Source organism: Carassius auratus, chromosome 25 (assembly GCF_003368295.1).
Source record: "Carassius auratus strain Wakin chromosome 25, ASM336829v1, whole genome shotgun sequence".
Lineage (NCBI taxonomy): Eukaryota > Metazoa > Chordata > Actinopteri > Cypriniformes > Cyprinidae > Carassius > Carassius auratus.
The window spans coordinates 15,574,314-15,592,664 of NC_039267.1; the positions used below are offsets into that span (position 1 = coordinate 15,574,314).

The window sequence follows — 18,351 nt, forward strand, 5'->3', positions numbered from 1 at the left end:
CATCGTGTCAGGACTACTGCCCACGTATCGACGAGGACACGAAAGGTTCAGTAGACTTTTTGCTTTAAATGAATGGTTGTTGTCATGGTGTAAAGAACAGAAACTGCTATTTGTTAATAACTGGAATCTTTTCTGGGAGCGTCCTAGGCTGTTTCGCGCTGATGGATTACACCCCAGTAAAATCGAAGCAGAGCTGCTTTCTGACAACATCTCCAGGACACTTCGCTCCATGTGACTAGTAAGTCAATTCTCAAATAACCATTATGATGACTTTTGTTCCACCCGCTTAAATGATAAAAGTACTTGCACTGTAAAAACTATTAAGACTGTGACTGTTCCCCGAATAGTGATGTCAAAATATAAATTTATTGTAGGATCTAGAAAAAATCTTAGCGCAATTAAACCAGAAAAATGTTAAGTAAATGAACAAAAACAATTTTTAAAGTTTGGGCTCATATATATTTGATCACTCACACCCAAAGCAGTTATTGTAAATGAAATGATCACAGATAATAGTTTTGATGTACTCTGCTTGACTGAAACCTGGCTAAAACCAAATGATTTTTTTTGGTCTAAATGAGTCTACTCCACCAAACTACTGCTATAAGCATGAGCCCCGTCAGACTGGTCGTGGCAGAGGTGTTGCAACAATATACAGTGATATTTTCAATGTTACCCAGAAAACAGGATATAGGTTTAACTCTTTTGAAATACTTCTGGTAAATGTTACACTGTCAGACATGCAAAAGAAATCTAATGTATCTCTTGCTTTGGCTACTGTGTATAGACCACCAGGGCCATATACAGAATTCCTAAAAGAATTTGCAGATTTCCTCTCAGACCTTCTAGTTACAGTTGATAAAGCGCTAATCATGGGAGATATTCACGTTGATAATACAAATGATACATTAGGACTTGCGTTTACTGACCTAATAAACTCTTTTGGAGTCAAGCAAAATGTCACCGGGCCCACTCATAGTTTTAATCATACACTAGATTTAATTATATCTCATGGAATCGATCTTACTGCTATAGATATTGTATCTCAAAGTGAAGATATTACAGACCATTTCCTTGTATCGTGCATGCTGCATATAACTGATATTAACTATATGTCTCAGCGTTACCGTCTGGGCAGAACTGTTTTTCCAGCCACCAAAGAAAGATTCGCAAATAACCTGCCTGATCTATCTCAACTGCTATCTGTACCCCAAAATACACATGAATTAGATGAAATGACTGACAACATGGGAACTAATTTCTCTAATACATTAGAAACTGTTGCCCCCATCAAATTTAAAATAAAAAAAAAGGTTAGAGAAAAACGTACTGTGCCATGGTATAACAGTAATACTCACTCTCTCAAGAAAGAAACTCGTAGTCTTGAACGCAAATGGAGAAAAACTAACTTGGAAGTTTTTAGAATTGCATGGAAAAACAGTATGTCCAGCTATAGACAGACTCTAAAAACTGCTAGGGCAGAGCATATACACAAACTCATAGAAAATAACCAAAACAATCCAAGATTTTTATTTAGCACAGTGGCTAAGTTAACAAATTACCAGACGCCACCTGATTCAAATATTCCACCAACGTTAAATAGTAATGACTTTATGAATTTCTTCACTGATAAAATAGATAAAATTAGAAATACAATAGCGAATGTAGATTCTACAGCGTCTAACACTTCAGTTTCATCCATCGCACCCAAAGATAAACTGCAGTGCTTTACAACCATAGGACAGGAAGAACTAATTAAACTTATCACTGTCTCTAAACCAACAACATGTTTATTAGATCCCGTACCCACTAAATTACTGAAAGAGTTGTTACCTGTAGCCGAAGAACCGCTTCTCAATATTATTAACTCGTTGTTATCTTTAGGTCACGTCCCAAAACCATTCAAGCTGGCGGTTATCAAGCCTCTTATTAAGAAACCAAAACTAGATCCTAGTGTACTGGCAAATTATAGGCCTATTTTAAATTTTCCATTTATGTCAAAAATTTTAGAAAAAGTTGTGTCTGCTCAATTGAGCACCTGCATAAAAATGATCTGTATGAAGAATTTCAGTCAGGTTTCAGGCCCCACCATAGCACAGAAACTCCACTTGTTAAAATTACAAATGACCTGCTCCTTGCGTCAGACCAAGGCTGCATCTCATTTCTAGTCTTACTTGATCTTAGTGCTGCGTTCGACACCTTAGATCATGACATACTCCTAGATAGATTACAAAACTATACAGGTATTCAAGGGCAGGCTCTAAGATGGTTTAGATCCTACCTGTCCGATCGCTACCATTTTGTTTACTTAAATGGGGTGTCGCTCATTTATCATCAGTAAAATATGGAGAGCCACAAGGATCCGTCCTAGGTCCCCTTCTATTTTCAATATACATGTTGCCCCTTGGTAATATTATTAGAAAATACGGAATTAGCTTCCACTGTTATGCTGATGATACTCAGCTATATATCTCAACAAGACCAGATGAAACTTCTCAATTATCTAAGCTAACAGAGTGTGTTAAAAATGAAAAAGATTGGATGACAAATGATTTTCTCCAATTACATTTGGATAAGACAGAGATATTAATTATTGGACCAAAAAACACTACACAGAATCTTGTAGATTACAATTTGCAACTAGACGGATGTACTGTTGCTTCCTCTACAGTCAGAAATCTGGGTGTCATATTAGACAGCAAATTGTCTTTTGAAAATCATATTTCCAATGTTACAAAAACTGCATTCTTCCATCTTAGAAACATTGCCAAGCTAAGAAACATGTTATCTGTTTCTGATGCAGAAAAGCTAGTTCATGCATTCATGACCTCTAGACTGGATTATTGTAATGCACTTCTAGGTGGTTGTCCTGCTTCATCAATAAACAAGCTACAGGTAGTCCAAAATGCAGCAGCTAGAGTCCTTACCAGGTCAAGAAAATATGATCATATTACCCCAATTTTACAGTCTCTGCACTGGCTACCTATTAAGTTCCGTATCAGTTACAAATTATCATTACTTACCTATAAGGCCCTAAATGGTTTAGCTCCTGCGTACCTAACTAGCCTTCTACCACGTTACAACCCATCACGCACCCTAAGGTCACAAAACGCTGGACTTTTGGTAGTTCCTAGGATAGCAAAGTCCACTAAAGGAGGTAGAGCTTTTTCACATTTGGCTCCCAAACTCTGGAATAGCCTTCCTGATAATGTTCGGGGTTCAGACACACTCTCTCTGTTTAAATCTAGATTAAAATCGCATCTCTTTCGCCAAGCATTCGAATAATGTATCTCTTAAATCGTGAGTGTAGTTGCATCTGATCAAATGTGCAAATTTATTCATTAGCTTTGGTTAAACTAATTTTAGTTTGTCATCAGCATTTATGCTAATGATGTCTCTATTTTGTTTCTTTGTTTTGCCACGGCATTTACAAGCTTCAGTCTGAACCCAGAACACCTGAGAAGAGATGATGCTGACCCTCAGAGGACCTCAGATGATGCTAACCCTGAATCAACAAACAGAACTAACAAATATTGCTACAAGTGTGACTGAATCATATAATAATTATTAATTAATAATATTAATAATGTTCATTGTCTAGCTGACTACGTCTTGTATTGATTTTTTAAAAAAATCCTGTCAAACGTGCACAAACTGACAGTCACCACCATAAGCTACTACTAAATATTGTAGAAACATAATTTTCTGTAAAGTTGCTTTATTATTTTCGTATTGTAAAAAGCGCTATACAAATAAACTTGAATTGAATGTAATTGATCATTGTCACGGGCGGTCCACTAACAAACCCACCTTTTCTTGTGAAATATTGGGTAACATACTGTCGACCCTTTGCCTCTTTCACTTCTCCTATTTTTTTCTCTTTCCGTTTTTTGACTTCCAGATTTTTGAGGCATTTTCACATCCTCTGTCAAGTTGAATCTGCCGGCGCTATTGTGTTGCCTTGGTTACTGGATACAATTTGGGCGGACTGAACCATTTTATGATAATCGAGAGGGGGAGAGGCAGTGGCGGTTCTACATTGAAATACACCCTGGGCGAGACCCCTTTCGAGCGCCCCCCCCCAACACACAGAAAAAATAGCAAAGAAAGTTCTGCACAAACAGCAATATTTTATTATAACAACTGTTTTCATATGATGTGAGATCATTGCATGCATGTTTCCAATTTGCCATTCCTGCACTTGTTAAATTGATGTTCCTCTTGGAAAACAATTTGCAGCAGAAGCAAAAGAGGCTGTTGTTCTTAATTGAAGAAATCAGCCAACTTCTTGCCATCTTTTCACCACTTACTAATGTCTTATTAAAATATTAGTGGTGGCAACTTCTCCCATTGCTCTCATTCCTACGGAAAACAAAGCCAGGTGGCACTTTACTTGGTCCTCTGTGAACCAGCTCAGTCCGAATCCTGTCAGTCAGATGTGAGGGCCAGTGGGGCTCAGTGGGGGTTCAGCTCCAGGCATTTCTATCAGACAGCATATTGGCATATTACTCAAAACACATAGCAGTGAAAAAACACAGTCCTACTCTTAAATTATCAGAAATATTAAGATTACATTAAATTGCAGTTGTCTTGTAGCCCACACACACACACATACACACACACACACACACACACACGATATGCACACCTGAAAGCTCATGCTGGGTAGAAGTAGAAGCAAAGAGGTCTTCATCGTCAATTTCAGATATTTGTGGAGACATATGTGTAGCGGAGGAGGTGGTTGGCTCATCCTGACCAGTGGCAGAGGATGCTCCAAAATATTTTAGAAGTGCCCCTGAAATTGCAATTTAACTGCATTTGAAATCAAAAGACCATAGGATAATGTTTTTTAAATCTAAAACAGCCTAGGGTCAAATTGACTCAAAACATAATAGAAGGGTTACATAAACATGCTCTTACACACTAAATGTCTGTCATTACACGCTATATCCTCCTAGACCCGAAAAAAAACAACATTTATTTATTTCATTTTTCCCCCCATGTCATCACATTTTTTAGAGCATAGAAACAAATAGTAAAAAAAATACATTGAAAAATTATATTTTATTCACGTTATGCTATGGTCACTGGGACTCAGTTGTTTAAAAAAATAAAATGACTTTAAATTATATGTATAGGCAAAAACAAAAACTTTTTGAGTTTCAGAATATTTTTCAACCAAAATTTGTATATCAATCTAACTTTCACGGAGGTGCCATTAGGTTACTGCCTCAAATTATACGCATGACACACTTTTAGTTATGACTTGTAAAACTATACTTAGGAAACAATACTTAGCATACTGTGTAGCAAATAAAATGCCATTGGTTATTTACGGGTCCTAATGTTAAACCAACTGATGGAAATGATAACTGAACTTTTAACAGTTTTATTGCAAAGCACAATATTATAAATTAGATCTCGTGATTGAGTTGAAACCAAATTATTGTTGTATAAGCATATCAAGCATCATAGCAAAAAGGTTAACGAGTTATACCCACCACCAATTAACATTAGCCCTTCATTCATGAAATGGATACTGTAATCATACAGAGACAATAGTTGCATACCTTTATCTTTTGCTCGTTTCTCCTCTTCTTCTTTTCTTTTTTTTCGAAATTGGGCACCTGGCTTTGACCTTTTCTTCTCCATCTCTGTTTATTTGGCACTCGACAATCAACAGATTTCCCATCCCCCCAACTGTCACTCAGGACCAGAAGTCAAGACTAAACCAATTCACCTTGATGACCGCATAATCGTTTTGTATTACCTAGTTTCATTTGCAGGAACTATAGGCCTGTATTATAACATTATGAATGAAATGTGCGTTATTTGGAAGAAAGTCGGGGTGTGTGACTGACTTTAGCCTATTATTAATTATATTACTAGTGTGGATCCCCCGTCCCCGTCCACCCCCGCCCTGTCCGTTCCATTTGAGAGAGACCCAGAGGTGAAATGTCGCACGCGCCTCTAAGCTTCAGTGGATATTTTCAGCAAGCAGCAGGGGCGCCGGCAGCTGCAGGGAGCGCCAAATTGCCAATTCCACACACAGTGAAATGATATAAATGACGAAAACCCGCTTCGCGACACAGAGGATTTTTTGTTTATCTGCTCTTGCTGCCGCCCCCAATGTGTCACGAAAAAATGACGCCCCGGGCGGCTGCCCGGTTCGCCCGTGCCTAAAACCGCTACTGGGGAGAGGGGCCCACGGACGTTTGTGTTTCCTAAACAAAAAAACAAAAAAATTGACACCAGGAAACAGCAAATAGAATAATTTAAAGTTAATCCTTTTTTCTATCAAATATTTCTTTTTAGCACCACAACTTCATTGGGGGCTTCTCTGGGCCCCATCTTAGTCATGGGCCCCGAGAATCGTCATCGTTTACCCCCCCTTTACAGCGCCCCAGTGTGTCTGTGTGTGTGTGTGTGTGTGTGTGTGTGTGTGTACACATGTCACATGACTGCATACCAGACATTACAGGTAGTACTTATTCCTCTCTCAATCTCATTTTCTTCCTTTAATGTAGAGTACATGCTTCAGGACCGCGGAGAGCGGCCTCGCGTCGGAGCGAAGTATCGCGAGAGTCTAGAGGCTGAATAATTCTCGCGCGCGCGGAACGGATGCTCATCGATGCGCGTTCGTGTGTAGGAGTAACGTGACGTGATTGTTTTCATCTCCTGAGTGAGATAACGGATGTGGAGAACATCCCCATCATAAGTGCATCGATCACTGAATGGAAACGTGTTTGTTAGATGCGAGAGGACGCGTGCAGCGGCAACATATCCCTTTCGCGAACGCACGAGAAGGTAAGGGGAACGGTTTCCACCGAGGATTTCACTTTCTCACCGGTGTTTTCCACATTTATGTAACGTACAGAACAGATGTAGTGTGTCTTACATGCAGGTGAAATCAGAAATGCTCGCACAGCTGAATAAACCTAGCTGTTCATCTTCTCTTCTGAAGGGCGCTCAGCTCGACCTCCACACCGCTCTGAAATGAGTGAAATGCTCTCGCTGAATATTCTTTGCTTTTTTCTTCTCTTTCGAGTCTAATCTTGCGTTTTATATGATACCTCCCAATGGGATTGAATAGCTTTTAATGTTATGGCAACTAGATTATCGTTTTATATATGTAAACCCCGGCCACACGTCCTTCACACTGCAGCCGGGTTTGGCTCGATACGATAATAATGACGTTAATTGATTATAATTGTTACAAATAAACAGTTGGTAATAATCTCTACGTGTAAAAGCTACATGATAAATAACGGACTCTGTTCACAAGACTGTGATGACGCGTGATAAAGATCATCAGCATCGTAAATCCTCGAAAGTTTTTTTTTTTAATTTTATATATATATATTTTTTACATTTATAACACTATTATTTCTAATATATTACATTGGCATCAAATTACAAAAAAAAAAAAAAAAAAAAAAAAAAAAAAAAAGGTTACCCGAGAGTGTTTCTAATAGGGAAGGGACGGTAAATTTGACATCGTTCTCTCTTCTGACTTTCGTTTTAATTCTTCCGTTTTTTTTCCTTTTACTGAAAGGGATAAACACTATCGTGCTTTTTTATTCACTGATCTTCAAGTTAAGTTAACCACGACTTCCGTTGTTGAGAAAGCCGGAAATGTGAAAAGGGCTCATGAACTTGAAGAGCAGTGAATGTGAGAGTATCACAAATTATATCAGATTCACCACCAAAGTGTACCGTCCCTCCTCCCCTATTCGTTGCTAAATTTAGCAACTTTTTAGACAACCTTAACTTTTTCTTCCAACAGCGCTTAGCATTAAATGTTGCGAATTTGAAAAATTGATTTGCCAACTTTTGATAAGTGACTTTGATAACGGACACATTTTCCATCAAAAAAAAAAAAAAAAAAAAGGAAACCACAGATGCCTAGCAGTCACGCATAATGTGTATCGAGTTATATATAATAATAATATTTGAGTAATTGTTCATTTAAGATACACTTTGTTAGCAGCTTGTACTTGTGATTGTTGTTTAGTTAGTACACTGACTGTAAGGAAAATGGAAAAGATACTAATTTTCCAGCACATTATCCATTATACAATGATTGTAATCCTGTAACCTGAAAACCCTATGCGTTATTTAAAACAATTTTTTTTTAAATTGTAATAATTAAGAAAAATTCAATTTTTTATATTTTATTATATAAATTATATAAAGTAATTTTACAAACAAATTAAAATTAACATACAATTTATTGCTGAGATTTCATGTCAGTTTGAATCTGAATAGTGCGTTCAACGCGGGGGCGTGGTCACATATAACGAAGGGAGACATGATTGTTTTCATATGGATTACTTTATCACAGAATATCTGTTTTCGGCAGCACTTGTTTAGTTTAAAAGTAGACATGTCTTGCTTTCTATAGATATCTCTCTCATGTCTCTTCGTTGAGTATTCATGGAGTTACAGTTCATTTTAATGACGTGTTTGTAAATGAAGATCAGCGCAGACAGGCTGCAGACAGCACACCTTGTTTGTTATTTTTATTTTATAAGTGCACAAAGTTATGTCTGTATCCCAAAAAAAGTAGACCCTTTATAGATTCGATTGATGTATTGCTCTTATCTGTACGATTAAAACTGAAAGTGTAATTTAAGTTCTTTTCGGGGTTATCAGGGGTAAATGACTCATAACATACTGTCTCCTCGACACAATGCCATCACACCAACTGCTAACCAGAGCGTCTGTGTGTGTGTGTGTGTGTGAACAAATTTTTGATTTCCCATCTGTGTGGCTCTTTAAAATATAGCTGCTATGTATAAATGGTGGTGAATATTTGCTACAAATAAACGAGTTATAATAATTGCTAGCAAGGTTCAAATAGTTCAAATCATTCTTCATTCTGTTTACTCTAATCATGTCATCTTGTCAGCTGTATGTGGTCATGTATACCATGTCTTCCTTATTCATTTGAAGGATCAAATCAGAGGTTATGAAAATAACAATCCACCGTTACAGTGTGCTATTGCTAGGGTTATATGTTTGGAAATATTGTTATATTTCTGCTTTATTTTAGCATCATTATTGCCATGAACAAATTAAACCAGTATATGTAAAGTTTTCTAAAAATGCTAGTAATCTGAATTTGGAATATTAATCTTGTTTGGAAAATTTTCAATCAATTAATATTTTATGTGACTCTCTAAACATAAGAAAATAAAGCGAGGTTCAGTCGAGCTGACGTCAGTTTGGAGGGAAACCTGGACATTTCCTGTGGGCTTGTAGAAATCATTTTAAGATTTGTAAGCTTTGGATTTATGGCAAGGCAATATTGTAATACTGTATAAGGAATCATTTGCTTTACTAGGGATCTGGCTTGTGTGCTAAGTTGTGTTTACTCAAGTTATTTCACAGTTACCATGCTGTTGGGTTACACTTAGTCAAGTTTCGATAGATTTCAAAGGATAAGCTTCCCTTTCACACTGAAATATATGCTAATATAATTATAACCTGTTCATGAACCCACTCTCTCTACAGTGTTTCATTGAGTATGTGTCTGTAATGTGTGTTTCTACAGGTTTTTAAATTATAAAGTTTGACGTTGGTGATCTTAAAAAAGAATCTCCATGGCAGGTGAGAGCTTACAATTTTCTTAAACAGACCTGAATTGTTAACATATTCAAGTATCGTGGTATTATTTACTGTAATGTACTGCATGGTCCTACAAATGGTACATGTCCAAATAGTCCTAGCTTTGTTAGTGAACCAGAACTAAATGAGTTAAGTTTTAATTTGTGTGTTTTTTTTTTCCACACAGAAAACAATTTTCCACCTCTTCCACGGTCCATTCCACTGAAACCATGTTTTTACCAAGACTTCAATGAGATCCCAGACCAGCATCGTACAATGTGCAAACGACTGTATTACCTATGGATATGTACGTTTATATTTCAGCATATATTGTATATTTTTGCAGTATTCTCAGTGCATGTCATTTAATGTTCATCGTGGTGTGTAGATTGCAATCATGTAGCTTTATTTGCCTTTACACTGTCACTTTTGTGTTTACTCTTAAACACTGAGAGAAACAGACAAAGGAAAACCTGTACAGACAGGTTTTGTATTTTGAACTGTCAATACTGAAGTAAATATGTGATGTGTCACGTTACTCTTGTGTAGCTGTCCAGTTTACTATGCTACAATGAGAATCACAAGCATTAGATTTGCTTTTGACTTGTAGGATATTTACAAAATGCCTTTTTTTGTTGCCTCAAAAATGTGGTCTGGGAGTTGAGAAAGTAAGTGTTTATGGAGATAAATGCAAATGTGTATTAGTATCTAAAACGTACTATAGTTTTGAGTTAGATTACTTGTATCAATATAAGTCATATAGATTTGGTATCTGCCTTGTTCTGGTAGATGTGGTAATTTTGGCTTTCTTTGTAATGTATTCACCTACAACCTTAAGTTATGAAACAAATGCTATATTATATATAACATATATTTAGTTCTAACTGAATGAAATAAGTTTTTAAATGAAGCTCAAATGTTTGTTCACTCGCAGTAAATAGTGCCACCCTTGCATTGAACCTGATTGGCTGTCTAGCATGGATGTGCGGAGGGGGCGGGGGAGCCAATTTTGGGTTGGCTATTCTATGGCTGATACTGTTCACCCCTTGCTCATATGTGTGCTGGTTTAGGCCCATCTACAAGGCCTTCAGGTGAGTTCAATTAATGTTGTGGCTTCCGAGATAAAATAGTCTTTGAGTTGTAATCATGTCTTTGTGCACAACCCTAATGAAGTTTACACTTTCTTTCATAGGACGGACAGTTCTTTCAACTTCATGGCATTCTTTTTCGTCTTCATGGCACAAGTGGTGATTAGTATCATCCAGAGTATTGGAATCCCAGGATGGGGAGTATGGTAAGAACTGCTTATTGTGTGTAAGAAATTAGACAGATAAACTATCGTGATGGGTTAAATGAACAACTCAAAATGGTAGGTTTATCAATACTTAACCCAGAAGTGATTGGCAAAACAACCCAAACTGGGTTATTGGTAACCCAGCAGTAGTGTGGACACATATAGTAGAGCAAATCTGGGTCAGTTCCAGTTTGAGTACCCTATAGAAACTCAAATAACTCATGCACTCTCTAGCGTCATGTAATCATTTTAGTGCACATATATTATGGTCTGTTTACGTTATAACGTTCTATTCTGAATTTATATAAGCTTTGCATGTATCTTGTTAATGAGGAGAATATGTCTTCTTTATGTGTTTATATTACAGTGGCTGGCTTGCCACCATCTCTTTTTTCGGGGATAACATTGGCTCTGCTGTTGTTATGCTGATTCCAACCATAATGTTCACTGTCATGGCTGTTCTCTCGTTCATTGCCCTCACCAAGGTACCGTTACTGTTCCTCCATCATCATTGTTTTGAATATACACAGATCTCATGATATTTCCTAAAATTCAAGCAATTATGTATGTATGTTTAACATTAACATTTTTTGTTGATTAAGATAATTTTTCTCCGAAACAGTAATTACAGTAATTAATTTCTCCTGCACAAAAATCCTCAGCAATCTCACATTTTCTCTAGAATTTCTGAAGAGGGTCTTGAACTGTGCTCAGATTTAAAAAAATATTAATATCTTCAATTGAATGATTATTGGTTCTATGAAAATAATTATTGGCTTACATATCAACCACAATATTTTATAAAAAAAATACAAAATTAATGTAATAACATTAATAGTTAACAAATATTTAAATATAATTTTTTTTATACTGTGCATTATAAGGTTGTGATAACTAAATGCTTTTTAAACATTCGAAACCTTTGATGTTAGCGTGTGTTTTTTGATAGACAACATATTATAGAATCATATTACTTTTATTTATTTTTTTATATATACCATATATCAGTTATTGGTTCTCATATTAAAAAGTTATTGGCTTACATATTAGCAATTAGTCACAAACTTTGATCTTTGAAAACACTAATAATTTAGTAACAGTAATCTTTAAAAGCAATTTAAATTAGTAAGCATTTTTATACAGTGCAATATATTGTTGTGATCCCTAAACTCACTTGAAAACATTAGATTTTAGTGGGGGGATTTATTATTCATTATTCATTGTGCCGACCTGCCGGCCTACGTGCTTCAGACTCGCCACAACTTGGCTCGTGGTTTGTTTAAGGTGAGGCCCACTGCTGCCAGCATGTTTCTGGTGGGCCCCCCAGTCCCCTACCGAAGGCGGGAGTGTTGACTCGTCACGCCCGAATCAGCAGCGGTCAACCCGTTCCCCAATCACCTTCCTAGAGGACTGCTTCTACTCTCCTCCGAACCTCTTAGACTTCATGTCATTCGACCAGAAGGAAGAGGATAAGGGCTCAAAGTCCATCTCTGCCCTGACAGCAAGGGGCCCCCAGACCTCCAGGAGGTGCTCCCGAGGGTTATGACTAGGGCTGCACGTTCTCAAGTTTTTCATTAACCGTTAACCGAGGCCCTTAGCGGTTAATACTCGGTTAACCATAGTGTGCCATAGTAACCATAACCATAGTAATTTCCGGACATTGGCCGAAAAAAAAAAAGGAATGTCCTACAAAATTTAATCTCTCCGGTCAAATTGTCCTATTAAAACTGCCTAATAATGCCGCCCATTAACACAATCTGAATTTGAGATTAAGCCTAAAATGTATAAGGCAAAAGGTAACAAGCAGACTCCGCGGCCGCCTCGCTAAGGCTATGACTATGTTTGACACGTACAATATTTGAAAATCGATAATTATTTATTTATTTATTTAAATTACATATAAACATATTTTCCTATTATACTTTGCCTGGAAACGCTTCCAACAAGGCGTCGGTTCTATTTCTAGCATGCACGCGTCGAGCCGCGCCTGAGCCGCGCGTCTCACGCAGGCAGTCGGCAAGCTCTAACCTGTTAACATGGGAACCGAATTAAAAACAGACACGCCACGCAGCTGAGATGCTTTCGCCACACATCCAGTGTGTCCTGACCGGCCTAATGATGCCCGAGTGTTGGCTGTTGAGATTACAACAACGAGGTTGTACTTGAAGTATATCTAAGCGCTGTATTGCAATACTTGCATTTTGCCCCGTCACTCGTATAGACCGCTTCATATTAGAAAAATGACTTCTTCTTGTGGACATTACAAATGTCTGGGAGCGCTCTGGCGGTCTCTGGTGGTGCAAAAATGTATTACAACTAAATTCAATGCACGCCATTGACGTCACTTAACCGAGCAAAATGTTTCACTCGGTTACACAATTTTTAACGGTTAATCGGTTAACCGGTTAACCATGGACACCCCTAGTTATGACGAAAGGTGTCCTGGAGCTCAAGCTTACCCGGAGCCCCCCGGAGAAGCCTGCCAAGAGTAAGCTCCACCCCTGGTATGCTAGTTCCTCTCGCCAGCAAGCTGATTCGATGGCGTTAGTCCCCCGAGCAGTGATGGACTTCGCTTTGATGACAGTGAAGATTGGTAAGGTGCTGGGTTTCATGGTCTTCCTTCAGGGGCACCTGTGGTTGAACTTAGCTGACCTCAAGGACGCAGACCATAAAGTTCTCCTTAATACCCCGGTGACTCCCTCCAACCTCACTCCCAACTCTTTCAGGCAGTCCTCGGTCGGGCCAGTGCCCAATCGCCTCAAGCTGTCCCGAAATTGTTTAAGTTTGTGCTTTATAAACGCACCACTCGCCAGTGCATCCAACGACCAAGCCGCTAAAGCCATTATGTCAGTTCCTTGAATTTGTGGAAAATTATTCCCAGAATCTCACGCTGGCTACTCGGTGTGATAGAGCCCTTCAGTTCAGACACAAACTACCCATTTCAATGGCATGGTACAGTCTCTAACAGTGTCTCGAAATGCCCTGGTTCTGAGACAAGAGGTATGTGGCCTGCTCGAAAAATAGGAGCGAAAGAGCAAGTCCATCCAAGTGAGCTGAAGAGCGGGTTTTACCGGCTCTATTTCGTAGTACCCAATAGAGATGGGGGACTCTGCCCAATCCTAGATCTCAGGCCCATCAATAGAGCGCTTTGCAAGTATCTCTACAGAATGAAAATGCTGAAACAGATCCTGGAGAAATTCACCCCAGGGACTGTTTTGCGGCCGTGGTCCTAAAAGACATGTACTTTTACATACAGATAGCACAGCATCACAGACGCTTTCTGAGGTTAACTTTCGAGGTCACAGCGTACCAATACACTGTTCTTCCTTTTGGGCTGGCTTTGGCCCCACGCACTTTCTCGGAGTGCATGGATACAACACTTTCCCCCCTCAGAGCAAGCAGAATGCGCATTCGGAACTCTCTGGATGATTGGCTGATTTCAGTTTATTGACGGGACAGGCTAGTCAGTCTTATAGACAAGCAGCTCCATCACTTGGAGTCCCTAGGGCTATGTGTGTACATCCAGAAGAGTATTCTATTAGTATTATATCTAAAATGCGGAGTGTTCTTGATGTTCATATCGATCTGGAAGCTTGCTCAATGTTGGATGCTCTGTGTTTTCGAAGTACAGGCTGGATAGTGGATGTCTTCCGTCATCTCTGAAAATCTATGTGGCCGCTATTGCCTTGATTCGTTCCCTACTGGGAAACATATCTTTCCGATAAGCAGAGAAGCTCCGCAATGTTTGGTGAAGCTCGAGAGGGAATGTTTCCGTTTACTGTCGTAACCTCGGTTCCCTGAGAGCGGGAACGAGACATTGCGGAGATCGCCGCGTTTGAAACTCGACCAGCTAAGTGTCATTCAGTATCAGATCCTGACATAAGTGTCACATGCACTGCATTTATTCTGCCTCTTGAGCTCATCAATATTTGCATGCAATCTGCATAATTCTCGACAATTGGCCAGTCATTTGGACTAGCGTGAGCCAATAGTACTTCAGGAAAAGTTTGAAGGGAAGGAGTTCCCATAAACGGAGAAGCTCCATGATGTCTCGTTCCTGCTTTCAGGAAACCGAGGTTACGATATTAACCGAAAATGTTTTAGATAATTTTAGACTATTATTATTATTATCAAATATTTAGTGCTTATTGGTTCTATGAGAAAAATTACTGACATATCGTTTATATTGTGTCTAATTTAGTTGATCTATCCTCTAAATGTTGTCTAATTTTTGGTCTATTTTTCTTAGGATTTCTGAACAAAGAAAATATGTAGCAAAGTTAAATGAAAGCAAGCTGTATATTAAATATATACAAATATATTCTGATATAGTCAAAGTGAATAAACAACTTGATGCTTGGTAAGGACAGGTGATCTTCTGCGCTATAAAAGGACAACATTTGAGCAATAAAATGTTCTTCTGTGTCAGGTTCACAACTTCTACCGTGGCAGCGGGGGCAGCATGAGCAAGGCCCAGGAAGAATGGACCTCTGGTGCTTGGAAGAACCCTCACGTCCAGCAGGCAGCTATGGGGGCTGTACAGGGGGGCATGCAGGGTCAGCAGTACTCAGCCGCACCAACTTACAACTACGACGAGCCAATGTAGATCCCTCTCAGCCACAGTAAGGGTAGGGGACAGAAACAGGGTATTTGGGAGGGCTTTCCAGAAGGATAAAGTCAATAATTTGAATTTCAAATTTCCACTGGTACAACAATACATATGCTTTGCCTTAAACTGTTTTAAAAGTGTGTGATTGGTTAAAGAGTCACTTTCGGCTTTTAGAACCATTCAAAAAGAAAAGAATCCGTCTCACCATGTGGTATTAAGGCAGATTGAATTAACGGTTATGTAGTGTTTCTCCACTTGTATTTCAAACATGGCTGAACTGGAGCACCAGTGAGGAAACATTCCAAAACTCACTATGTTTCTATAGTAACTAGATTCTTAGATTTTTCTGTGTGGTATTTGCAAGCCACTTCTATATTTGTTTGGCTGTTAGTATTCAAAAACACATTTCCACTATTTAGCAAACGCATCTTTACTCTCACATCTTATGACTAAACGTATGTTTTATGCACAAAGTGAAGAAATTACCAGCTTTTGGAACTACATTGACTGGTATTTACTTGATCCTGTAGTTGAGAGAATATAAACCCAGCAAACCGGAAACATTCTGAGAACTTTGGCAATGTTCTCTCAAAGTTATGAACAAACGTTCTTGTGACGTCCAATGTTTGTTCAAAGTTATCTGGTCTTTAATAATGTTCTCAAATGTTAGCTATGCTATTCATGCATCATTCAAGGAATGTTTTTCTTTTAAAACATTTTTTAAAGATTTCTACTTGTTTTAGAATGTTCGGGGAACACATTCACATAATGTTTGCTAAATGTTCCATTAAAAATTTGTAACTAAGAAAAAAAGCTTTTTAAACTTTTTTAAAAAAACTTCAAGATTTAGATTTTGAACATTCAGAGAACTTTCTGAAATAATGTTTTCATGACTTGATGGGATCGTTAGCAAAACGTTCTAAGAACATTTCTGTTAGCTGGGAAGTTTATAAACATTACATTGTTGGTGTTGAGCGCTTTACATCAAGTGAAAGTTCAAAGGAAGTTTTCTTTAATGTGAAGATACAAGAAAAGCCATATGTTTACGTTGTTTAAGTTATGTATTTTTGTTTGGGTTAAAGGCTGTTGATGTTTTAGTGAGTGTGGTTGTGCTTGTTAACATTGTTTTGAGGATTTATCACATTTTAATGCTGATGTACTGTAGCTGAGGTTTGGCTAACGAAATCAACTGGACGAAATATTTGTACATGTTGTACATTTGTTGATTTCTCATACAGAGTACATATTGAGTCTGCTCTTAGCTACAGGCTTGGATTTCAATCCATTATGATCTGAATCTGCGATGAAGGCTGATATTTTAACTTTTTCGTTGTCACTGAAATCGTAGCTGTTATTTTGCATATAATCTCAGACTGAATTTTAGTATTTTATGTAAAATATGGTTTCTGGGTGGTTTATTCCCCACTGGTTTAAACCCAACAAGTAAAGCACATTATAAAGTAATATTGTCTCAAGTACAATATATATATTGTGTCATTAATTATTGATTACTCTAATAGTGATGTACTGAACTTTTTCTGAAAATATTTACTCTATTATGCACCAACAAGCAATTTCTGAGTGAAATTCAAAATGACAGATGTTTAGAGATTATTTCAACTCTTTCAGACTTGAAAATTGTGGATTTGTAATGTATAGTAGAACATTTATTTCGATTCGTTCTTCTTTAGATTCAAATTTACAGTCTACAGGAGCTTGTTTAGTGATGAACAGATGTATAAAGAAAATAACATGTTTCTTTATCTTTATCTTTCGATGCCGTCCGAATATTTTCAGTTCTTGCCTGGGCCCATGTAAAGAATGATGAACATGAAGCTATTTTTCTGTTCACAGACTTCCTCCAAGTTTACATCCACACATTATATAGTTGCATTGCAAGGGATGGTGTAGTAGTTTATCCAATATGAATTGTACACTATTATACAGAAATGTCTAGCAAAAAAAGGGTTTTCCTTCCTGCTGCCTCTAGAGCCCATAGGATGTAGATCACATCTGTATTTTAAATAAAATGGAAGTAAGGCCAGGAAGTGTTGGAGATATTAGGCGAACACTTGGCCAAGGATACCTCAACTCTGAGCAAAAGGACAGACCGAACACAATAACCTTCAGGCATATAGCCCCCATCCTGGTCTGAACATCTGAACTCATGAGGACATATACATCTGTGTGCATGTGTGTATACATTGAGATAGAGAGAGGTCAGACTACCAAGAGTAGAAAGAGAGAGAGAGAGAGAGAGAGAGAGGGCACAGAAGGGATTGCAGAGGGCCAAAATCACAGAAACATCTGATAGAGAGCATGATATAATCTAACAGTTAAAGTATGAAATAGATCAAAATAATAGTGTACAGCATATGTAATATGTCATCTCAATGTCTCTATCAAGGCTTGTAAAATACTTTCAATCATCTCAAGAACTGTGAAACTTCAGGACACCCACGTGTGATATTATTCATGTACTTTCGGGGAGTTTTCTGTGTTTTTTTTGTTGTTGACATTTTAATAATGTGTTTTGAGTGTAAATTGTTCCACAATGTGATGTTTAGTTCACTCTAGTAGGGCTTGGTAAGACAGGACTTCCTGTGCAAAGCTTTGGTTGAGGTTTCGTCCCTATAACCTCCAGTGGAGCGGATGTATAAAAATTTCCCTGTTTGTTTTCTGACAGTCACCTAATTAGAAAACACCGACAGATGCAATATCGATATCTGTCATACATGATCTAATCGCATAAACAGATGTGAATGTTATATTTCAGCCACACCAGCAAAAGCTAAGGTCACTGTCCTCTCCAAGACCCGCAGTGTTTTTTGTGCCCTGA

The 18,351-nt window shown here is 38.0% G+C and overlaps 1 protein-coding gene and 1 long non-coding RNA gene across 2 annotated transcripts; one reads left to right on the top strand and one right to left on the bottom strand.

Moving 5' to 3' along the window:
* Window positions 1–4,332: 4,332 nt before the first annotated feature.
* Window positions 4,333–5,632, bottom strand: LOC113043892 (uncharacterized). The gene is made up of 3 exons (XR_003275814.1): window positions 5,571–5,632; window positions 4,649–4,795; window positions 4,333–4,482 (listed from the first exon to the last, which is right to left on the bottom strand). It is a non-coding gene; the product is annotated as an uncharacterized LOC113043892 (long non-coding RNA).
* Window positions 5,633–6,514: 882 nt separating this feature from the next.
* Window positions 6,515–16,771, top strand: LOC113043488 (secretory carrier-associated membrane protein 5-like). The gene is made up of 7 exons (XM_026202913.1): window positions 6,515–6,807; window positions 9,557–9,612; window positions 9,797–9,916; window positions 10,544–10,700; window positions 10,802–10,903; window positions 11,271–11,388; window positions 15,333–16,771. The coding sequence occupies exons 2-7, from the start codon at window positions 9,606–9,608 to the stop codon at window positions 15,507–15,509; spliced, it is 681 nt and encodes a 226-aa protein (XP_026058698.1). The 5' UTR covers window positions 6,515–6,807; window positions 9,557–9,605; the 3' UTR covers window positions 15,510–16,771.
* Window positions 16,772–18,351: the final 1,580 nt, after the last annotated feature.